General features: G+C 44.4%; 1 protein-coding gene across 1 annotated transcript in view; it reads right to left on the bottom strand.

Moving 5' to 3' along the window:
• CSMD2 (CUB and Sushi multiple domains 2) overlaps positions 1–25240 on the bottom strand; it is a 655178-nt gene that overhangs the window by 289401 nt on the left and 340537 nt on the right. The window contains exons 7-10 of the mRNA XM_025355777.1: positions 19245–19322; positions 13989–14076; positions 13233–13357; positions 3796–3917 (exon numbers count right to left, since the gene is read on the bottom strand). Coding sequence (XP_025211562.1) covers positions 3796–3917; positions 13233–13357; positions 13989–14076; positions 19245–19322 — 413 coding nt within the window. The remainder of the gene's footprint in view (positions 1–3795; positions 3918–13232; positions 13358–13988; positions 14077–19244; positions 19323–25240) is intronic.

Here is a 25240-nt window from a genome sequence, read left to right on the forward strand (position 1 = left end):
TCGGGAGGCTGAGGCAGGAGAATGGCGTGAACCCGGGAGGTGGAGTTTGCAGTGAGCCAACATCGCACCACTGCACTCCAGCCTGGGCGACAGAGCGAGACTCCATCTCAAAAAAAAAAAAAAAATTCACACCTAGACACATAAGGGTGAAACTACGTAACACTAAAGAACAGTGAAAGACAGTAAGAGCAGCCAAAAGGATGTCATACAAAGCAAGGACAATAAACTGACAGTGAAACCCAGAAGACACCGGAATATTTCCATGTGCAGAGAGAATGGAACTATCAACTGATAATCAAATGTCTGATGAATACCAGCATTCTTTCAAGAATGAGGGTAAGCAGACATTTTAAGACAAAGAAAAAATTACACATTAGGTTCTATGCTCACAAACTGGGTGACAGGATCCATACCCCAACCTCAGCATCATGGAATATACCCATGTAACAAACCTGCACATGTACCCCCTGAATCTAAAATAAAAGTTGAAATTGTTTTTTAAAAGGACAAACAAGAACTAATAGAGTTTTTTATCAACAAGAAAATAAATTTTAAAGCATGTATTTGCACTGAAAGATATTCCAAAGAAAAGGACTGATGTACAAGAAGGAGTGGTAAAAAAGGAGCGGTAAATATATGAGTAAATCTAAGTGGACAGTGGCTTTATTAAACAATAACAATAATAACTTGAGAAAAGTTAAGGTAACATAATACACACACACCATAGAGTATGAATCGGAAGGAATGATTAAAGTCATAGTGTCCTAAGATCCTTGGTTTTTCAGGAACACAGAATTATTGTTTAATGCTAGGCTTTATTAAGTAGGCATATTGCTATTTCTAGAGTATTTCAGGACAAATTTCAAAGAATAAAAATGATTGTATAACTCACAAGGTCTAAATTCTTTAGTTAAAAGACAAATGGTCAGAGGGGATTTTGAAAATCCACAAAACACATATAAAGCACAAGGAAGTAGAAAAGTTAACAGTAAGAGAATAGGAAATATTTTTTCGACAAAGACCAAGAGAAAACCGATGCAATGGATGGAGGGAAAAAGCCTTTGAGGTTAAAAACATTACTACAGATATAAAGAGTTACTACATAATTATATTTGAAACAGTTCAATTTACCAGGAAGATATATAATTCTGAGTTTCAACTTTCATGCTCCAATAACACAGTCTCGAAATACATGAAGCAAAAATTGACAGAACTTTAAAGAATAATAGGCAAACCCACCATCATAATGGAAGACTTTAATATTCCTCCATCTGCCATCGATTGATCAAGAAGACAAGAAAAATCAATGAAGATATAAAAGATACAAACACAATGAACAAACTTGATGTAATGGGCATACTAGAAAACAAAAACTGCAAAATGCAGGGTTTTGTTTTTCAAGCCTACACAGAATCTATGTGAAAAATGACCATTTCCGGTCCTAAAAGCACAAATTTCAACTGATTCAAATAAAGATCAATGTTCTCTGACCACAAGATTTAGAAACAGTAGGAAAGAGACAGCTAGAAAAATCCTTTGAAAATTAAAAATACTTCTAAATAGTTCATGGTTAAAAGATGAAACAATAATGTAATTTAAAAATATTCAGAACTAAACTATAACAGAAAATAAATAACTATAAAAATCTGTAGGTATGTAGCCAAAGTAGTCCTTAGAGGGAAATTTGTAGCCTTTGATGCTGAAATCAGATTGAATAATAATGAACAAAGCATCAAAATTAAGATGCTAGAAAAAGAACAACAGAATAAACCCAAGTGCATTAGAAGGAAGAAAGTAATAAAGATGAGAGCAGAAACTGATAAATTAGCAAATAAATATATTAAAAGGAATAGTAACAAAACAAAAATTCATCTTCTGAAAAGACTAACAAATGTTAAACTTCTGCTAATACCAATTTAAAAAATGATATATATTAGAAATGAAAAAGGAAATTGAAACACAACAATGGCAGGTATCATAACTATAATAAGAGATAGTATATATAACTTTATATCTGATAAATTTTAATATTTACTAAAATGGAGTCAAGGAAAAAAACATATGACCAAAATAATTCTTTAGTCATTACATGTATTAAGTCTATAGTCTAAAATCTTCAAACAAAGGAGACACCAGATGCAGATAGTTTTGCTGAAAAATTTCACCAAACTTTCAAGGCAAAAGTTATGCCAATCTTCCACTAATAACCCCAAAGGATAGAAATAGAGGAAATACTCTTCAAATCATTTTCTGAAGCTAGCAACATATTGACACAAAAATTGGCAAAGGCAATATGAAAAAAAATAACAGGCCAAGCTCACTAACAAAATAGAAACAAATTACTAAACAAAATCAAATATAGGCATGTATAAAAATGACAGTACTAAATGACCAAATTATGTTAATCTTAAGAATGCAAGGTTGGTTCCACATGAGAAAAAGCAATATTTGCTATACTAAGAGAATCAAGGAGAAAAATTATATGATTGTATCAATAGATATAGGAAGATGCTTCATAAAATTCAATATCCATTCTTGATAAAAGCCCTTAGCAAAGTAGGATTAGAAAGTAAATTCCCCTATTCTATTATAAAAGGAGTACCTACAAATGGAAAATAAACTTCAGCAAACATCATACTTGATGGTGAAGAAATAAAAACATTCTATTAAATATCAAACAATGACCATAGGAGTCACCATCATAATAATGACTTGATGTTATACTGGGAGGTTCCAGCCAGAACAGGCAAGAAAATAAAAAAGAAAAGGTATAAGGATTGGAAAGTAGAAACAAAACCAACATTTTTTGCAGATGATGACTATCCATGTAGAAAACCCCAAAGAATCAAGATACATTTTAACAAGATAGTTGCTAATATAAAAATCAAAGTACAAAATCAATCGCATTTCTAAACACCAGCAAGAAACAGGTAGAAAGTGTAATTTTAAAAGATTTGATTTATAATAGCAACAATAAATATAAGATATTTACGAGTGAATATATTAAGAAATGCATAAAATATGTAATGGAAAAAATTATACAAATTTATTGCAAGCCATTAAAGAAACCCTAAACAGAGATATACCATACTCATGGACTGGAAGACTCAGTATCAAAAATCTATCAGTTCTTCTCCAATTAATCTGTAGTTTTGATAAAATTAAAATAAAGATTTCAACAGGTTATTTTGTGGATCTTGGCAACACACTTGTAAAATTTATAAGAGAGAAAAAAGGGTGCAGGAAAAAAAAACTAAACAGGAAATAAATATGAAAAAATGTATGTAGAAGTGCAAAACTACATACAATAACTTAGATAAATCTTAGGAACATAATTTTTAGTGAGGTTGATTAAGAATACATACATGATTACATTTATATGAAGGTCAAATGTTAGCATACTAAGCAATGTATTTTTAGGGATACACACTTAAGTGCTAAGTATAAAGAAAAGCAAAGGAATAATAAATACACAATTGAGGTAATGGTTACCTCTGAGGGTGTAGGGGATGAAACAGGATTGGTGAGGAACCTGCATCACTAAGGTAACTGATTTTCTTTTCCCCTTAAGCTGGACGATGGCTGCACAGGTGTTTGTTGTATTGTTGTTCCTTATATTTTGCTTATATTTTATATTCTGCTTTTTATCCACTCGATATTAATTTTAAAAACTTAAAAGAAGTGTCTGCAGAGAATCTACCACCAGTAAGTTCTGAGTTTGAAAAACCTTGTAGGCCAACTGTTCCCAACCTAGCCCTGCCCACAGAACACCACCCCGCTCCCCAAGAACCTTACCTTGGCGGGGTTCAGTGCTGTGATGATCCACACACAGTGTGCATTGTTGTCATACTGAATGGGGAAATTGGGGGAGGTGATGATGCCCGAGGGGCCTCGAAGGTGGGCATCACACATGCGGGCTGCAGAGGAGACGAAAGACAAGCCTTTGAGTTAAGACTAGGTCCAGTTCCCCTTCTTGCCTCCCACTCCCAGCCCAGAAGACACTGCATCTGTACAGTTCCCACCCTGGACATAACCTTCTGCTTCCTGGATCCTTCCCCTACAGTTCTTGGGAGGCTTGAAGGGAAGCCGCAGTGCCTGGAGCACTGTGACTGCTGTTCTGTAGGCAATGATGAACTTCCAAGGCAGGCTAAGCGACCCCTCTGCATGCCCCACTTATCCCCACACCCAACTCCACTATGATCATGCAATTCCTCTTTGTCAAGAGGGTGTGGGCCAGAACCTGTCGGGTGACACAAAGCCAGGTGGATCCCGGGTACCTGTGGATACCTAAGCAGCCCACGCCTTACTCTGCTGACCTGTTTCCCAATTTGTACTCCAATTCTCCAAACCAGCTGAGTGCTGGTGTGGACCTAACGCGGCTTAACTAGGAGTCTGACCTCATTTCAGGTTCTTCCTGCCCCTCAGTTCCTTCCTCCGTGACCCCCTCAGTCCTCCTGAAGAGGAATTTTAGGATATCCTTGTCAAGGCCACTCCATTAGGTCACAGAATGTCTGTGCCCAAGAGCTCTGCCAAGGACCCTGACTCGGCTCAGTGCCAGGCACCCAGAGTGATTTCAGTGCTTCCCAAATCTGTCTCCAAACTCAGCTTATCCCTGAAACCAGCTTTTGACTGGAAGCATAAAGATTCAAGGTGAATTAGAAGTACTCTACTCAAGTAGATATAAAGTGTTATCAATCACAGCTTAATCTAATTAAGCTCTTTAAAATAGCTTCTAAACTAATTAGATTAAGTAGTGATTGATAACAGTTAAGGTACTACATTGTACCTAGGTATTTGCTTTCTTTAAAAATGTGTGTTTAGTTCTAGCCACTTCATTCTTTAACGTTAGTGTTCAGCTATTTTAATAAAAGGTTCTAAGAGCCTGTTCTCATGCTGCCCACATGGCAATTTATCCTAATTGTAGACAAAGTGCCTAACAGTAAAGAAATAGTGAGCAAACTCAACAAGCCTAACTATATAAAATGAAAGTGGTGTCAAACCTGGTTTCCTCTGATGGGGCCAAATATCCTAGAGTTCCTTGCCATGTGTGGAAAGGGCCATGATAAACCTTTCCCAGGGCGCCCTTCCTAGGAGGGTCTGGGAAGCAGGTTCTGCAGCTCCCAGACATAATGAATCTCTTCTCATTTCATGCACTCATCCCTGCGCTCAGCTCATTTATTCTAACGTTTATTGAGTGCCTATTATGGGCCAGGAAAAGTCTGGGGAGAAAAAAGTGTCTGACACAGCCCCTCCTCTCTGAAGGGCCACGGCAAGTGGAGGGAGCAGGTGGAAAAACATTCACCATCAAGCAGAGCAGGTGTTGTCAGAGGGTTATTTGCAAGGGGCTTTTGGGTCAGGTCTGTTACCTCCTCTTTGTTAGCTCATCACCTCCTGGGAGGAGATGTCTTCTCACTCTAGTCCTGCACTGAAAGGATCTGCTCCTCCCTCATCCTGAGCTCAAGAATCTGTTGAATCAAGTTTGAACAAGTCCCAGGGGAATCCCCACTCCATTTCCCCATGTATATCTGATTGCCCCTTTCGTTCTGTACTGAGAAACAGATTCCTAGATTGCACTTGATACAACTGGGCCCTATGGCAATGTGGCATGGTTAAAGCGAGATCAGGCTTTAAAATTTATGAACTTAGCCTTCTGGATATAAATTCATTTGCTGGTTGTTTAAGTCCGGATGAGTTAGAAAATCTCTCTGATTTTGTTTCTTCATCTGTAAAATGGGACAAATGATACCACCTCATTGAGATATGGTGAGGATGAAATTATACAAGATGATGGATGTGAAGGTTCAGCCCAGGGCCTGGGATGTGGTCAATATTCAACCATTGGGACCAGAGATAATCAGACTCCCAACGCCATGTCTATTCTGTTTCTCTATGCCCAGGATTTCTCTCAAAGCTAAGGATCCTTTTTCTGCCTTTCCTGAAGTTTCTTGACACAGGTTTTTTTCCCCCCCCCCCACAAGTACACTTGAGACTGACAATATTACTAAACAAATTAGAATAAGATAATCAAAGCCCTGATTTCATCCCACCTTTGCAAAGAGGACCTGTGGACTCAGAACTCTAGCCCTGCAGAGAATCCTTACAAAGCTCCACCAGCACCATCTTACACCTCTTCCGGAAAGTCAGATTTTGCTGCCAAAAGCCCTCATCTTCAGACTCAATTTATCTTGTATTTGTTTCCAAGAATTAGATAGTATATTTGCAGTCTGTTGAAACATACTGAAGGTAATGAGAGAGAACAGGCCAAAAAGGCATTTCCCACTTTAAGGGCTTAGAGGGGTTTAATTAAAATATTACAGTCTGCAGATAGCATAGAACACCTTAAACTAGGTTCAAAATGAAGCATTAGCTACTTTTTTCCTCTGCTACTGGGCAAAGTCAGGGGTTCTGTGGACAGACAGACTGACATCATCCTGAGAAGCCAGCTCCATGGGATCCCACCAACAGATAGAAAGCTCATCACAGTGACCCAGATGGGCAGGCAAAATGGTAGGTGCTCAATGACTTACTAAATGAATGAACATATCATTTTGTTTCTCTGCCTTTTTCCCTCAAATGTTCTTCTGGATTGCTTTCAGGAGAGACTTCTCTGAGATCTTCCATGCCTGAGCTCTGCAGCCACTCCCATTTTTCCTCTGGACATTACCATATAATAGGAACAGTATCCCGAGGGACCATAGGGAGCTACCACCTGGATCCACGGCCAATTCTGACACTGAAACAACATGGTGCTAAAGAAGGGAACTGCTCCAGGTGCAAGTGCCTCTGGTCTCATATCTTCTCTCCAAATCTGATTCTTATCCTGTTCCATGCTGCCTTCCCTTGCTTCTCCTATTGACCTTCCTCCCAGTCCTTTCCACAGTCCTCTGGAACCACCTCCCACTACCAATCCTAAGGAAAACAAATCCTACTTGTAGCTGCAACATCTTTTGGAACCTCCTGCTCCCACCACTGCCTTGACTGAAGCCCATCTTCCCCTCTTACGCTACTGCCTCCTATGCAGCCTTCTGTAGTTAAGATCTTGCTCCCACTCTCAAGTATTTCTTTCACAGTTGTTTTCTGAACCTCCAGTAGAATTCATCTTTCCCTACTGAGACCTCCACTCTGTTGACAGCAATATCTCCTCTCTACCCATCAGCTCCTTCTGTCTTTTCTTCTGTCCTTACGCAACTTTGATCCCATGGGCCACCATTAGGCTCATTTTCTTGCTCGTCCCAAGTCCCTTTCTTCTTCCTCTTTTAGTTAGTTGCTTAGAAGACATCAGTTTGGAATGAATCCCTCTACCTGCTTTCTCCATACCTGTCACCATAGAGTTGAGTTTTGCTGTGAAAAAAATCACGAGTAAGAAGATGAATGTCTATTATAAACTCATTACTCATCTCAAAAAAATCCTAGCTATTGCCCAGTGACCCTACCATTTAGCTCTATTAGCTCACTCTCTCATTCTGCTCAAAGACTTTTTCATGTGTTCTAGACATCCCTTGAACATCTTCCTCTTCCTCTTATCTCCCCTTACTCTTAGCTGATGACTTTGGCTCTCTGGAGGGAACAGAAGCCATCTAGCAGGCGGGTCCTTTGTCCTACTCTCTAAAAATGTAATCCTATCTGCATATGTACTCAATTCCTTTCTCCCTCCTGTTTCAATGGAGAGATGCCCCTTCTTTTGGAGGCCAGTGCCTTCTTATGAGATCTGACACCTTGCTCTTCCTCCAACTCATGATCAACCACGTTTATAGCCACACCCAGGGCCCTGCTATCCTGGGAGCCAGGGAAGTTCAACTCACAGATTTTAAACCCAGTCATTCCATTCCTTCCCCCACTGCCTGTGTTCCCAGCAGAATGACTTTGGTCTCAATGCACCATTGTCCTACATCATAGGCCTCTCTAGCCTTCTGGCTCCCACATTTCATCCCATCTATTGATCCTCACCTGACCCCTCTTCCCTCACTACCCAGTCTGGACCTCAAGACCACTCACCAATACCTTCATCTTCCTCAACGCTCTCATATCTGCTTGGTGAAATGCCTGCTTTCCATCAATTCTACCACTCACCTTTTCTCTATCTAATCCTGGGGACTGGGGGGCTACCAGGAGAACTGTGGTATCACCACAGATTCATGGTTTGCCATCACAATAGAAACTTTAGCCCAAGTCTATCATTTCCCTTGTCTTCTTTCACCAGTTCCTTGCAGAAACAAGTTCAAACATTCAACACTTGGTTGAGTCCCTAACCCCAATGTTTACTTTTCAATTGTGATTATATTTCACCTCTCTGGAGTATCTGACACTACTGATCTTTCTCTCTTTGTGAAACTCATATTCTTTGGCTTCAGTGATGCTTTTTGGCTTTTCTCCTACCTTTCTGACCGAATTTCTTCTTAGCTTTCTTCTTCTCCACTAACTTTTAAAAAGTAGTTGTTTAAATCTAGGGTACATGGGAGCTTTTTGCACATTAATTGCAACTTTTCTGTAAGTTTAAAATTGTATCAAAATAAAAAGTTACCCAAAAAAAGTGGGGAGTGGAGGGGAGTTGTTCTGCATGGTTCCATCCAATATATTGACTCCGAAGGATGTCCAGGTACAATTTTCAAGTAGAAGTAAGATTCAGCCTTTGGAGTCAGGGTTTGAAATTCAGCTCAACAGATGTAGCTTTGTGCCCTTGGGCAAGTTGGCTGCCCACTCTAAGCTTCAGCTAAACATAAAATATGGTTATTGCCACTTTGCTCATAAAGAAGTTATGAAAAATGCCTAGTGCAATGCTATATACAAGTATACATAATTTAATAAATAAGAGCTTTATCATTAGCACATATAGGTAAGGGACTCAGGGACATTCTCAGGGCTGGAATAATGGGGCATGTACTCTAGTACAATCAGTGTGTGTCATCCAGGGAGAATAAGTGGAGGGGAGAAGAGAGGAGAGAGGAAAGAAGAGAAGAGATTTGAAAATAGAACTCTGGATAACAATGATGTTTAAGGAGTAAAACCAGAAAGCTGATCTAATGAAATCCACCAAGAAGACAGCCACCTGTAATTATCATGGCATTGAATTCACCCTGGCTTGTGCCATATTTCCCCTGTTTCACTCCCCTTTTACAGATGAGGATAAAGATTCATAGTGTTTCAGTGATCTTCCCTGTGCCACATGGTTAATAACAAAGTTGGAACTTTAACTTAGGTCTCTAAGTCCCAAGCTTGGTATTCTAGCCACCCAGAGGCATATTTTTATATATGTGTGTGTGTGTGTGTGTGTACATATACATATATAAAATATGTATATGAGTATATACATATATGCATATATGTATATGTATACACACACATATATGTATGTGTATAGGTACACATATGTATGTGTATATATATGAATTTAGCCATAAAGGAAAAATAATATATAATTTTCTGCTAATTATTTACTTTGTGAATCAGTAACTGTAAGAGTTTCATCTGGGCCTGGTACTCAGTCCCTAAACTCCATCAACACCAATTTGTGATCAGAAGCAATCAGAGCTTGTTGTTAATTTGGTCCTCTCACTATACCAGTGGTTTACAGTGTTCCCTGGAACCCCAGGGGTACCAGGACTCAAAGGCTACTGAAAATGGTGGTGGAGGGGAGACTAGAAATCCCCTGACCCAACTTTAATCAGAGAAGCTCCACTTGTTTCTGTTTTATTTATTAGGGTTCTGCAAAAACTTATTTTTAAATATTGGGCTCCATATGTAAAATAAGTCTGAAAAGCTCTATATCTGTGGACTCTGTCTGTATCCGGGGCTGAACAAAATTAGTTTAACAGTGTTTCACATTGCCCTCAATCTCCTTTGTGTGATGAAAATTTTCTAGGAGTCAAATCAGAAGCTTACTTCTTCTGATGTGAGGGAAAGAAAAGAAAGGCCTGTGAATGCCTGATTTCATATCTCAAAATGAGGGCACAGTCCCATATTGTTCATTCGTTTCAATCACTGATTCATTCAGGTGGTCTTCAAACATTAGCTGAGAACCTATTATTTGCCAGGCCCCATGTTTTAGTAGAATTAATTGTGTGGGAAAATGAGTATTTCTAATCAAATCATATTTTAACTGCATTAAAGAAAAAATAATACCATTATTATGGTAAAATCCTTTTTAGAATGTGATCTTTTGGCAACCTGCTTGTTAGTGGAACTTCTTGGAATGGAAAGAGTTTTGTTTGTTTTTATTCTTAAGGTGGGGTTCACCTAAACTATCCCAAAAATCACAGAAGAGTAACTGCAATTAATTAAAAACAAAAGATTTTAAAATAAAAACCTTAAAAATTGCCAAAATAAAGATAGCCTTAACTCTACTAATCTGTCTCAGCCCTGGGCCATCAGGGAAGCCCAGGACAGATCATCCAAGTTCAAACCCAGGAGACTCAGCAGTCTCTCTTTCTCCTTCACAATGGCCTATAGGAGGGGGGCAAAAAGAGAGAAGAAGGCAGGAACGTTAACCCATGTTGAGAATGTACCCTCCACCACTGTCAGGGCTGGTCACTTTCTAGAAAATGCCTTGCTTAAATTTCATCATCAGTAGGCGGGGAAGATTTTGTTTCCCTTGTTCACAAATGAGGGCCCTGTGGCTAAAAAAGATGAAGGAACCCGCCGAGGGCCAGCAAGCTAAAAGGTGTCAGAGTTGTGATCTAGATCAAAGTCCATGTGACTCCCAAACTGTAGGATTGCAATAGGATTAGACAAGACAGCTTCTAAAAGAGCCCGCAGCAACCAGAGGTTGAGGTTTGCTCCAGCGCTAGAGGAAGCTTATGTGGACAGCGCCCAGCAGGTTAAGCTGAACATGTGTGCACGCAAGCCTCACAGACATACTAGCATCACGTTTTTGTTTTGTTTTTTTTTAATACTTTATGTTCTAGGGTACATGTGCACAAAAGTGCAGGTTTGTTACATATGTATACACGTGCCATGTTGGTGTGCTGCACCCATTAACTCATCGTTTACATTAGGTATATCTCCTAAGGCTATCCCTCTCCCCTCCGCACTACTCCCACCCCACAAGAGGCCCCAGTGTGTGATGTTCCCCTTCCTGTGTCCAAGTGTTCTCGTTGTTCAATTCCTACCTATGAGTGAGAACATGTGGTGTTTGGTTTTCTGTTCTTGCGATACTTTGCTGAGAATGATGGTTTCCAGCTGCATCACTTCTAAACAAGGACTGCTTCATCTAGCCCTCAAAGTAACCCCACAAAGTAATGTTCTATTATCACCACTTTTTGGTAGGAAAAAAAGAGATTCAGAGAGGTGAAGAAACTGGCCCAAGGGCCCCAGCTAAAAATGATGATGGTTGGATTTGTACCATGATTTCCTCTTGTTTTACAGTAGCAGGTGATGGAATGAGATGACCATGTGAAAAAGCCCAGCTCAAGGCTTAATGACAATGCAGCAGAGAATTCAGACTTCAGTGGGTCCAAATCACTGGAGAAAATGATGAACACACTTTTTCAGCTACAAATTTCCTTCAGGCCAAAACACCAGCCCTTCTCCACCCTTGGCATGTTCATGTAAACAATCGTCATCTTTTGAGAATTAAGAGAACAACCTTACTCTAGTAAAAAGGTCTTGAGAAGAGACCAGATCCCACCACTGCCTAAAAGCATTGTCATCCTGCCTTCTCAAAAGGAATTCTGAAACCACAGATGGGCAGGGGTCCCTTGGTCCTCAGACTTGATAATTCTATGCCTCTCTGCACAGCTGGTGTCTGGGCTCCCTGGCATTGGAGTGGTATGCTATTCAATGAGTCATTCATTCCATCATCCACTCAACATCTGTTACTGAGTACCTACTACGTGCCACACCCCGTTTTAGGCAGTGAACAAAACAGAAGTCCTTGCCCTGTAGAGCTCATATTCTACTGGCACGAGGATATTTTTTTTTTCTTCTAGCGCTTTTCAATTCATAAAGTGTTTACACATTCACAACTCCATTAAATCTCCACATTAAATAGAAGAAGGGTAGGGTACGTACTATTAGCAACATTTAGAGGTAAGAAAGGCTTAGGGAAAATGGGTGATTTGCCCAATTGCTGAGAGTTATGACAAGAATTCTTTTTTGTTGTTTGATTTTTTAAAAACATAGTAGATATGTAGAATCATTGAGATAATATAGCTAAAATCAGTGAAAATGCAAAGAACATTATAAACTGTGGAACATGGCTACCTCAAAATTGAATGAGGATGTAAGGCTTATTTGAAAGATGGTATAGTGACACTCTTCTAGATTACTTATAGACTCAGTTTAACAACAGGGTATGGGTTTCAGCTCCAACTCTGTCCCTTTCTCAGTATAATAAGGAGATATTATTTTTCCTAGATCCTCTTACTCCGCATGAATTTCATCTTGATGCATATGCCAAAGACAGGCAAAGAATCTCTTTCTTAGATCAGAAGGATCCAGAATGTAACTTTGTAGTGGGCAACATATCTTCTCTTCTAAAGGGGCACTCAAAAGAGCACCTGTTGGCTTTTAAAGACCGTCTAACAGCCTAGTGCGCAGGGGCGCTCTCTGCTGGTTCCCTGGGGGATGAGGTCAGGGGCTTCTCTACCACAGAAGCAGTTGCAGCCCTGCCTCAAAGCAGGAGAATGCTTGGCTCTGTTATTTTAAGATGATTTGGGGGGTAGGGGCTAGGCCAGCCCAGGCTTGGTCATCTGATACCTGGGGATGTAGTGGCAGGGCCCTGGGGAACAAAACACCCAGGTGGGGTGTTAGAAGCATGTCATTACTACACAGGTAAAAACACTCTTGCAGAAGTGACAAGTCTGTCTGTTGCAATATGGGGAAAGAAACAAGGGTATGGGATAGAGGTTTCAAGATGTGTGTGTGTTATAATAGAGGGATTCAAGGTGACTATATAAAAGGTGACTGACTTCCTTTCCTATCTAGGTGTGGTTCAGTATCTGTTCAATGAGACAGCAAGCTGTTTCTTATGTGCCTCCTCCATTAGATTGTGAGGTGCATACAGGGCAAGCACCACAATGCTTATCTTCCCCACCTCTGTATCTCCTGATCCTAGAACAGGCCTTGATACTGAGAAAGGGCTAGATAAGTATGCTTATTGGTAAATAAATGCAGGGAGGGAGGGAGGGAAGCCAGTCTGCTTGAGAGCCTGGGCCTCAGCTGCTGGGAGCTGGGCTTCAATCCTCCATGCCCAGCCAAACTCTCTGGCCAGCCTCCCTTCCCCAGGGCACCCTCACCTCGGCAGACTGGCCTGTGGTCGCTCCAGGCTGCAAACATGTCGCTCACTTTCATACAGGTGATCCTCTTGGACCCTTGCAGGTCATAGCCCTCGTTGCAGGTGAACTGGACGCTGGATCCTAACCTGGGAGACAAGTTGTGTCTGTGAGCTCCATCCCTGGGCCTGCCAAGCCCCACCCTGAGTCCTTCCTGGTTGCATAAAGAAGCCCCACCTGTTATTTTTCCTTCAGGCCCTTAATCTCTGCTCCACTGTTTTATCACTAAAAATCTCCATTGGAAGGAACATCTGCTCTTCATCTTCTTTTTTTAGACCATTTAATGGTTTTAGGATTGAGTTAAAAGGTGACTTTGGGAGCAAAACAGAGATCCTCGGAGATAAGCACCAGTTAGGGCAGCTAAGAGTGGGTGGATGATAGCCATAAACTTTAAGGAAAATGGTCTCCTAGATTATTGCAGGCGCGAGTTGCCTGCTGGCGTATCATTGCTGAGATGGCGGCCCTTTGTACCCTGGGTGCATAGGTTTTCTGGATAACATGGGCAGTCTAACGTTCCCTCTCCCCACTAAAGCATGAGCACTGTGCCAAGGACTGAACCAGGAGGGAATGTCAAAGCCATAGCTCTTCTCCAGAAACTGTCTGTTCCTACATCCATGCCATCCTCTCCATTTCCACCTGCAGGAAGGCCAGCCCCTGTCTTCCTCCCAGCCAGGCCACCCCACCCTTCTTGCAATCAGAAAATTCCCAAATAGATCTTACCTGAAATCCGAGCCTAGTCTTTTGCCCCTTTCGGGTATGCCAGGGTCTGGACACATATTATGTCCTTGGGACACACCAACCTGAGTTACTATAAGGCAAAAACAAAAAACAAAAAACAGCACACACAGAGATGGACAGTCACAGGGAGGCACCAATTGGGGCAATGTCTCAGGGTGGGAGGTGGAGGCAGAGACAGAATGAGGCCCTGCTTTGTTGGGGCTGTGTGGGGTGGCCAGAGTCTACTGGCCTGGGGTTTCTTGAATGTGCAAGATAGGAAGCTGCTTTTAACAAAGTCCTTTGTGAGCAAAGTCATCACGAGTGTGTGGGCTCAGAGACAGGCCCTCCATGCCAGCCACCACCTGCTTCCCTCGTCCCACACGAGCAGCCAGAGGTGGACCGTCCACAGACCCTGGTGACCTCCCACCCACGCCTATGCTTCAGATCTGGGGTGGAGACTCTAGATGAAATGAACCCCCCACCTCAGCCCCAGATGGAGAAATGACCCAAAGAAAGTTAAATAAAAGGTGGTTGCATGATCAGAAACGGTAAAGAATGTAAGAGAAAGCTGCAGTCAAAGTTCAAAGCTGGAACTTTAGCTCAAACACAGACATTTCTTTTGAGAAGCCTCTTCCCATCAGATACTTCTCGAGCCAGAGTAAGCAGTCACCAGAGCATCCCCTACCCAGTGCCACCCATCAAGGGCACCAGGCAGAGATGGCACCTGTGATGGTTCTGGTAGGTGGTGCAATGCTCTGACACTTGCCAGCGCCAGAGTCCTATTTACAAAAACCATATGCACAGTTGTCTTGGCTAGAGGAGAAGTTTGGTCAGGGCAGCAGATACACATACAGTAGGGAGGGTAGGCAACCCTTTGGCCCCTGCCTGTTCCTTTTTGTCGGGATGCTGGTACTGAAGAGGCTGGATTCCTGGCTTTGAGGATGACCAGGAGCTGGGGCCAGGCACACAGCCTGGTTGGAGGAGTTCCACTCAAAGCCTCACCAATCCCACGATCCCAACAGCAACCTCTAGATGGGTTCCAGGGCATCTGGTCAGCATTTGGCATTCTCTGACTTTGCGTATGTCCCCTCATCCCATTCAATGTCCCATAAGGTGAACAAAGCACTCCATTACTCACCCACCCACTTGCTCACATAGGTACACAACAAGCATTCATTGAGCACCTACTGTGTACAAGGCTTTATTTGAATACCATGAGAAATGTGAAAGGTAGTCAGATAAGACCACTGTCCTCAAGGAGTTTCCAGTTGAGTGAGGACATAAACCATGGAAGCAGACTGTGGGACCACAGTGGGGAGGGATGAAGGATGCACCCGCGTGTGAGGCTGCCTGGAAGAGGTGGCATCGAACATGGGCCTTCTGAGCTAATAGGATTTAGACACACGGCAACAGAGATGACAAAGATAGACAGGCACGAGGAGTGACGTGGAAACCTGGAAAGAGAATGAGTGTTACGCAGTGTGACCAGAGTAGGAGGGAGGGTGAAGAGTGACAAGGAAGAGTGGATGGTGAGGTTTCAGAGATCAGACTTTTACGGGGTTCGAGTCTGATCCTGAAAATGAGGGGGAGCTGCTGGAGAGTTCTGGTGGGGGAGAAGGCGTGGTGAGACCCACTGGCTCAAGGGTGGGCCAGTTACCTAGAGATGAGTTGGGAAGTTTTATGATCATTCAGGCTGAGGACAAGAGCCTGGAGTAAGGCTAGACATGAGACAGCAGGAATGGATGTGGCAAAGAAAAAATGCCTGGGACTCACAGGGGACCTAGGGCATGAGGAGAGGGAGCAGGGCATTTCCAGGTCCTGGGTACCTGTGAGGATGCAGGTAGTCTCATAGAAGTAAGGAAGGTGGGGAGCTCATTTCAGACTCACTGAGGGAGTCTACAGTTAGAGGCCTGGAGTAGACCGTGTTTAAACCTCCAGGTAGCCCAGGCTATGGCTGGCCACGGAACCTGAGGATTTGGACAGACTGCATGCTCAGGCCAGACACAGGCATCCTCTTGGTTGTGTGCAGTGAGCAGAGCCTTTTGGGTAGCTTCCCTTTGCCTGACATTCTACACGGCACGTTCAAGCCAGTTACCCCTACCCCTACTTGTCTCTTACCCGCATCCCCTTCCTTGCCAAGCCTCTACCTCCAAAGCTTTCACATCCTGAACCATTCCCACCAGTCCAGACACCTCAAGCTGGGAAAGTAAGACGGAAGTGCCATTCCCAAAGCAGAGCAAGCTCCTGCTTCCTGGAAGCCTCGGTGTTTTGCAAGTAATGGAACGGAGATAACTAGGGGGTCCTCTAAGGCACGCAGAGGGTGGGAAGGAGGAGGAAGCCTCAGCTTCCTTATCTGCTGATAAGCCAGTTCCGCCTACAGCTTCACAACTATCCATCCCTACTGCAGACTTCCCAGCTAAGCACCCACCTTCTTTAGATCCTGTCTAGTCAACCCTGTGGCCCACGAGTCATACCCATCCCAAAGTCTCTGCTGACCACTTCATGGGAACCACACAGCCCCCTCGCAGCATGTGAAGAACATATAGCAGTTCCCTGTCCCCTTCTCTTGCCCTCTCATTCAATATTGACATCACCCAGGAAGCAGAATGAACAGAGGGCTGCCCCAGATGGGGCTGGATTCAAGAGGCGAGACCATGGCAAAGCCCACCCACCAAGCCACAAGCCCCCGACAGACAGAGCAGAACCTACCACCTCCCCTTTCCTCAGCCAGCCCCAAATGAAACCCAGGCACCATCCAGAAAGTCACAAACCCAATGGTGACGCGGCTCACACCCAGCCAGTGCCCCCTTCCAGGGAGGACTGAGCAGGGAACAGTGGTCCCACGAGGATCTTCAAGCTTCTCCAGGAAACAAGCAAACTTAAATTTCAGCGATCAGTTTACTGTCTGAATTATGGAGGCAAGAGGTGTTTCTCCCTTTCTTTTTTTTTTTAATTCCAGCCTTCCCTGCCTACTCAAAACCAACTGCTTGTGTTTATAGCATTGCTTTCCTGTTGGCTACTGAGGGACAGGAACGGGGAGTAATCCTTACTCTACTCTGGGAGGGCCACTATGGTGAGGGAGAAGCTGCAACGTGCTCAGGAAGGCAACGCCTTCTACCCAATGCAGGGAGTCACAGGTGGGTGGGTGGTCAGAACCAATGGCAAGGGTAAAGGTAGAGAGTTGGGTCCACACTCCCTGTGAACTTCAGGACAGCTGTCCACAGGGAATTTGGACAGAACACAGAGGGCCAGCCACCTGCAGACACGTGGCTACCTGGGTCAGAGGCAGCTGGAGTCACACACCCATTCTTTCTGGGGAACTCTTAGAATGGAGGCTAATATCTTCTTGATAGAGATATGTATATTTATTTTTCAAAGAGCATTTGCACTCTTTCATTAGAACAGGGTTTCTCTTTATCTTCCTGAGGGAGTTTTTGGCATCTTCATTAGTCTGCTTAATGAAAACCCAGAACCCTGTCTCCAGAAAAATGCACCCCACAGCATCACGTGTACTTTTTTGGCTAGTCTGTGGGCCTCCTGAAGTCCTAGGTCAACAAGGCCCATCTTAGATCCGGCAACACTCTTGGGAGGAAGGCAAGGTAGGGTTTTGCATCCCCATTCTACAGATGTGAAAACTGAAACATTGGTATCTGGGGTAACATGCTACCTGAGGACACAATTGGGATAAACATTTGATCTCCTAAGTCAGGGCCATTTCCTTAAGTTTGCCTGTGGCTCCAGGGCAAACTGTGAAATTAAACCGTGCCTGCCTCAGTTCATTGGGTCTCCTGTGGCTACAGAAAGAAAAAGCCTATGAGGGTCAGGGACATGGCTTGAGCCCTCTGCAGATTCCTGGCCTGACCCTGGGCTCTCCCAGCACCCTGTCCTTTCCCCTAAACCTCTAGTCAAGCACAGAAGAAGGGTCTTCCGGTGCCCTCTGCCATCCAGTCTCTCAGGGTGGGTGACTGGAGATGCCGGTTCCTAGCTGTACCCAACAGTCCGTGGCAACTGTCTCCACTCAGACAACTCGAAAGACCACAGACAATCCCCGACCCAGGCTCAGTTCAGTTGGAGCCTGAGACCAAAGTGCCTCTTGCCCTGATGTTTTCCCGGCCACACACATCGGCACAGAGCTGGGAAACTACCGGTGCCACTCTGTGTCCTTCTCTCCTCAATAAGTACTTCTAGCATCTCCAGGAAAGTGAGCACATGGAGGCGAGATGGAAGGGGAGGAACGGGGAGGGTGGGAGGAGCAAGTCAGGCACAGGACGAGAAGCAGGGAGAGAAGAGAGGGGAGCAGAAGGATGAGAAGAATGATGGAGCAAAAAGTGGCAAGAGGAGAAAAAGTGGAGGGAAAGAGGACCGGAGATGCAGGAGAAGGGCAAAAGGAGGGAAGGAGAAGGAAAACCAGGTCAGTCATTTGGAGGACCAAGGAAAGCTCCCTACCACTCGGCCCAGAAGGAAAGTGGAAGGTTTCTGGAAAAACCTCCCCTGCTTTCAAGCCCAGTCTTGTGGAGGTACCCAGAACCTTCCCCAGCCATTCCTGGGCTTTAGCTCAAAAGCCCCTTAGCACAGGCCCTGATCAGGTGTTTTTGGGACCCACATTCCAGACCATTCCCCAGAACTAGACCCCTATTAACCTTCCCAACACTGGTAGCAGGAACATGTTCTCAAAGATGTCATCCTCCCCTTGCCCAAGAAGAGAGCCCCCAGTGCTTCCCCATTGGCCCAAGGCAGGAACACCCCCCCAACCCCCACCACTTCCCCAGTCCTCTCTTTGCCCAGCCAGGTCCAGGGGCCCTTGGAGGAGGTTGCTAGTCATTCCCCTGCCTCCATTTCCCAATCTGGCCTTGGGAGCTGGAACTGGGGCCCTGCAGCCCCCAAGATCCCAGCCCAAGGTTATTGACTCCTAAAAGAGGAGCTGAACGAGGACTGTCTTAGCAGGTGGAAGTGATTCGAAAGGAAAATAAAGAGAGAAATGTAGCAGTAATGACTCCCTGGACTGCAGTTCGAATGGGAAGTGAGGGAGAAAGAGGAAAAAGGAGGAAAATGGGAAGAGGAGGAGGAGAAGGCAAAGGACAGGCCCTAGGGCTGCTCTTTGGCCGCTGGGTCAGTGTGTCCAAGCCCAGAGCCCAGGATGGAGGAAGCAGGGTTGAAGGGAAGTCATTCCAGCATCATCTGGCTTCCCCATGGTTTAGTGCCTGGGTGTCTGACCTCGAGCAAGAGGCCCGGCAGGCGGGCTGGCGGGCGGACACTTACACACAGATGTCTTCTGGCTGCTATCTTTGCTGGGCATCAGCTTCACACCTCGAGACTTCAACTCAATTTGCTTCTTGACTAGAAAGGAGGTAAGAGGAAAAACAATGTGAGTTGTTGCCTGTGACCAGCAATAAGGGTCCCTCCAGAAGGATCCCCTCGTGTGCCTTGGAAAATTCCATGATGGGTCAAAGCCAGGAACTTCTCTGGGTTGGGACATTCCAAGGGTAGCAGTCAAGTGCAACAGGACCTCAGACATGAAGGAAAAGTTACTATCAAGGCTGGCCCTCTAGGGGAGGCCAAAAATGTGGTCTCGCACCGGGTGGGCTTTGAGGGGCTCTGCGACTCCCCCGGTAGCCTCTCACAGATGTCTGAGATTTCACTAGAACTACCGAATTCAACCTGCTCCTCAGCAAACTTTTCACGAATATTGACGTGTGCAGTCTTGCAGCCCACCTCTGCTTCTCTGCAGCTTCTTTCCTACCTCAATTCTGAGCCAGCCCTGACAGGGTATGGTAGATCAGATTATGGGCCCAGATTGTTGCTGCTCCTTGTATTCTCACCATTTGCAATATAATTTTTAGCTCCCCCCATTATAGAGGTGGAGTACATTCCCCCACTTGTTGACTCTGGGTTTGGCCTTGTGACTTGCTTTGGCCATGGGAAATTTGGAGGCCTTGATGTGTTCAAAGGCTTAAAAGCACCTGCCAGATTAGGCTTGGCCTCTTGCATGTCTGCCATCATTGTGAGACAACGTAGCTGCTCCCAGGAGGATAAGAGACACACGGGGGAAGAGCGAACTAGCCAAGTCAAGCCCAGTCTACATAAGTCAACCTCTTATGGGCAGGGGAAGCTGAGTCCTGGAGGTCACTGGGAGATGGTGCCTGACTCAAGTGGGTGCCTGATGGATCAGATCTGGCTTTGACCCTGTCACTAAGTCCAGCCTAGTCCTCAGTTCATCAGAACTTTGTCAAATAGCACACAAAAGGTGCCAGAGCCAGAACTCCATAATTCCAAAGGCCATTCCTCTGTACCCATTAGCCTCCTTTGGTCTGACGACCCCCATTACCCAAGGCATTCTCTTGGCCTCTAACGGCTTCTCCCTGTCTCTGGTTATGTGCCATGGAGCAGCTGTTCAATCCCAGCTCCCCGCTGTGCCATCTTCCAGCCGGCCTCACCTGCTGACTTAGCCCTGCTCAGATTGATACCCAGCAGTGGTGACAATAACTGTAACTGGGCACTTCCTATATGCCAGGTCCAGGGTACTTTACAAGTTCTTTACTTAAAGCAGCGTCCTTGACTCCTCTTTCTCAAACCCACGCACAATCCATCAGCAAATCCTTCCAAATATATCCCAAAGGCAACCACTTCTCACAATTTCCATTGTCTATCATCCTGATCCAAGTCTGTGATACCTTTCCCTTCATGACTATGGCCTCCCATTTTCCACCCTTGTCCCTATATAGTCTGTTGTTAGCACAAGAACCAGAGGGATCCTATTAAAATGTAAATAAAACCATATTATATCTCTGCTCAAAACTCATCAGTGGCAACTGATCTTTTCTAGAGTAAAAGTCCTTAAGATGGCCTGCAAGACCAATCTGTTCTCCCCATGACCTCTCTGACCCTGTATTTGGCCTCGATCACTCTTCTGCAGCCTCATGGGCATCCCTGATGTGCCTACAATATGCCAGGCATGCTTCTGCTACAGCCTGCCAATTCCCCAAAAGGCTTTCCCCCAGGTATCTCTACAACTTGCTCCCCTTTTCCCTTAAGTGTTTGTGCAAACACCACTTCTTCACTGAGGCCTTCCCTGACCACTCCATTAAAATGACACCTGCAACCCCAGCTCTCCCTGTCTCCTTCCCAACTTTATCTTCCCAACTTTCTAACGTACTATACCATTTATGTAGTTATTTTTGTCACTCCACATTGCAATGTAAGCTCTACAAAGGCAGGAATTTTTATTCATAGGTGTATCCTCAATGCCTAGAATCATTTCATTTGGTCCTTACACTTTCAACAACCTTGACTGGTAGTTATTATACCTACTCGATAGATAATCAAATCAGGGTTCAGAGTAGTTTAAGTGACGTGCTATAAGTCACACAACCAGGAAGCAGCTGTGTTCTTCACTGAACCTCAGCCTCTTTTCTTGTGATCTGCACCCAAAGCAATCCCAAGGAAACTGTCAACCTTCTCCAGGATCTGCTCCCAAGCTCAGGCTCTGAAATACCTGAAAACTCAGGTATTTGCTCCGGACTTGAGGTAACATGCCAATCCCCAAATCAAAGCTCACAGTAATCAGATATGCAAGGAAGGCTGCCTCCCAGTCCCCCAACTCTGGCTACACGAAAAAGTTCCCCAAGGGTTTGTTCCCTGGCAGGCAACTCACTGTCTAATCTGAATGCCTGATAAAATTCAGTTATTACCACAGAGTCATAGCCTCCCAACATGCATTCAAACTGTTATTATAAATGTGCATTACTCTCTGTGTGTATCCAGCAGGAAAATTTCCAATGAACACTAACGTGGACACATGATCAAACAGAGGGCATTAGTAGGGAAACATACATTATTCAAGCCTAGCTAATACAGTGCGGCAGGGGGATAGCCCTCTGATTCACCATCCCTGGGAGAACAGGAGCAGTTTCAGCACCGAGACAATTTGAGCCTGAAACCCCTAGTGCCCCAGCATCAGGGCAGCAGTGGGTGAGGGGTCTCTATGACCCAGTGCGGCCCATTTGTGGTCAGGTCTGTGGAGATAGTTCAGGGCACCTGGTCTAGTAGGAGGTGAAGAAAGAGTCTTCGTTGTCTCCTTGTCTCTGGCTCTAGTGTTACTAGAGGATGGGGAATGAGGAAGGGGATCAGCACCACAGAGGCCATTCCCAGGGGCAAGGCTGCCTGGCTTTTCCTTGTAGGGGCTGATGTGGGGACTGTGAGATATGCATGGCCATGAGGGGAGGCGATGCTAAGAGGGAGCCTCCCCTTCCTCTCTTCTCACGGTTGCATTGAGGAAAAGTCTCCTGCTCCTTGCCTCTCTCAAGGGCCCAGAAGGAATCCTTCTGATTTCTGTGTCCACCCTCTTCACTTGTTCCTCCCCAGGGAAAGACTGCCTTACCTAGTAGATCTGTGCTTAATATTCACTGGGCTGCTTCTAGTAATGGATGATGTCATTATGCATCCCAAGCTTGAGCTAACTTCTGTTCTTCCTCCTTTACTTCCTGCTACTTAGCATAGGATGGCATTTGTCGAGGTGAGAACCAAGTGAGAAGGAGCCTGAAAAGCTGCAGGGAGCTCCATAATGTACATATGAATTTGGATATTACCACTTTGAGCTGGATTTGAGAGGTTGCATCACCAGGGTTGCCTGTAGCCACCACATGGTCGTCGGATGCACATTAGAATCCACAGATAGAGTCTTTGTCCTCATCATGTTAGCCCAGGGAAATACAGGAGTCACAGCTCTTTGGGCAAGGGTTCTGCATACCAACAACACAAACTCTACAAGATACATATTCAGGCCCAGCTGACCGGGGCCCAGGCGCTGGGGTGGTAGAACCTACAGTTGGCACACACCATATGGGAGCTGATTGATGGGTCATGTAAGTTCCTTCACTGAGGGGTAAGCTCTAGGCAAGATCCACATCACCAGGAACATTAGCATTAAGACATCACCTCCAGATGCTGGGGTCTCAGTTTTTGAGCAATCCCAGGGAGTTATATTTAGCCATCCTGTTTTTGTAACAGTCTGCCCAGGTGGGTGGGGTGATGAGTGATCATGGAATGTACAGCACCATGGGAAATCAGCCATGAAATAAGCTCATTGAAGAGCTAACTCAACAGACTGGGAAAGACCAGGTTGTGAAGGGTCAGAGAACAAGGGCAGGTCTCCAGAACTCCAGAGTGTACTACCAGCAGACCCAGTAAGAAAAGAAGGTCAAAACAATAAGATGAACAAAATAGAAAGAACCTAGAGAATTTCTGGGATGTACTCATTCATGATGTTTGTACATGGATTTTTTTCATGGAGCACCCACTAGCCTTGTGCCAATGATATTATACTGAACCACTTGTCTGTGAAAAGAAGATTCTGTAACTATCAACGCAGTGGAGGTAAAATGGAGCCTGGGGCTGGCTCCATGGTCTGGCTACAATTGAATGCACACCCCCTGATAGTATGCTTAATATTCACTGGGCTGCTTCTTGTACTGTGCACTTACCCATGTATACATGCACATTTCTCCTACAACAAGCACACTCACAAGTACATATTCATGCACACGTAAACACATGGATACAAATATTCACATACAAAAAAGAAGTCATACACGTCATACACATACACTGTGCACGGTTTTTACTGTATGTGAACAAAGTCAGGACTCCCAAGGGAAGAGCGCTGACTGTAACTGGTTGATGGAAATCTTACTAGGTACATTCATCTCCTCCGAATGATAATGACTACAGGAGACTGCCAGGCTGCTCCATTCATCCTTTATATTCTGGTTAATTACAAGACATTTTCCCGCTGTTGTAAAGGTTAGCGGGACACATGGTACACATTTAGCTAGAAGAATCTGGCAATACAAATGCCTCTCTAGTCTGCAGCATGAGTTATTGGGCTGAGCTAGTGGGAGACAAGGACCCGTTAGGGGAGGAGAGAGCAAAGGGAGGCCTAACCTGTCTCCAAGGCTCTGGGAGTCAAGAAGTGGAGGGAATCTGCATCTTCTTTTCTTCCCAATGGATTCAGACTTCTCTTTATGAGGGTGAGCCTCTCCACTAAACTTGGTCATTCCCCTTGCCCTGCCACTTGGCAGTCTTGCTCGCTGAACTATCTTTTCCTTTCCTGCCACTACTCCTTCACCAAATCCAATTTGCTCAGCCTTATACAATTTCTCCAATGTGTATCCTTCTTTCAATGTTCTAAGACACTCCCCTACCTATACTCATCCTCTTTTGCTAGAGTTTTCTTTGCAGATTCATCCCTTCTAGCCCACCTTTTAAAAAGTCGCAGGGGGTGATCTTTCAAAAACTGAAATCTGACTTTGCCTTTTTCCTACTTGAAAAATTGTTGGGTGTGCATCCTGCATTCTGTCCCTCCCTTATAGCTGAGGGTGCCTCGTCATTTAGCCACCTGTCCTGCAGAAATGCTTTCATTACCCACACTCCTTTGCCAGATGAAGCCAGGGTTTGGCACACTGGTTCCTCATCTCACTCAGAGTTATCCCAAAGATGGAAAATCCAGTGCACATGCTTGAGACCTAATGCTTCAAGGTACAGACCTTCTAGCAGGTGCTGTAGCCATTACTATGATGTCAAAGGGAAGAACAGTGGTTCCTGAACAGAGATAGGGAAGCCTCAAAGTAACAAAGGATGATGTGTCTGCTGCAGGTCAATTGACTTACAAGATAAATATTGGCACCAGATTTGATCAGGATGTTGCCAACACACAAATGAAGAGGCTGGGGTGGTACCACCACTGCTGCTGTACTGGCATGCTCTGTCACCATGCAAGGCTTGGTAGAGATTAGCAAAAGTGTTAATCCAGTGGAAACCAGGAAAGGAGTGATGTTGTGTGTTGATACTATAATTACCAAACTTAAGAAGCAGCCTAAACCCGTGACAACTCCTGAAGAGATTTCTCCATTTACACAATGTCTGCAAATGGAGACAAAGAAATCAGCAACATCATTTCTGATGTAATCACAAAGGTTGGAAGGGTGTCATCACAGTAAAGGACAGAAAAACACTGAATGAATTAGACAACAGAGATTGACCAAGATTACGTCTCTCCCTACTTGAATAAGATATCAAAAGTCCAGAAAGGAGAATTCTAGGATGCTTGGGATTTCCGGTAAGCAGTCAATTATATCCACCCTTAAAATTGCCAATGTCCATTGAAAGTCTTTGGTCATAATTGCTGAAGATGCTCTCAGTACGATCATTTAAAATAGGATAAAAGTTGGCATTTGGGCTACGGTAGTCAAAGCTCCAGG

The sequence above is a fragment of the Theropithecus gelada genome, chromosome 1, assembly GCF_003255815.1.
Source record: "Theropithecus gelada isolate Dixy chromosome 1, Tgel_1.0, whole genome shotgun sequence".
NCBI lineage: Eukaryota > Metazoa > Chordata > Mammalia > Primates > Cercopithecidae > Theropithecus > Theropithecus gelada.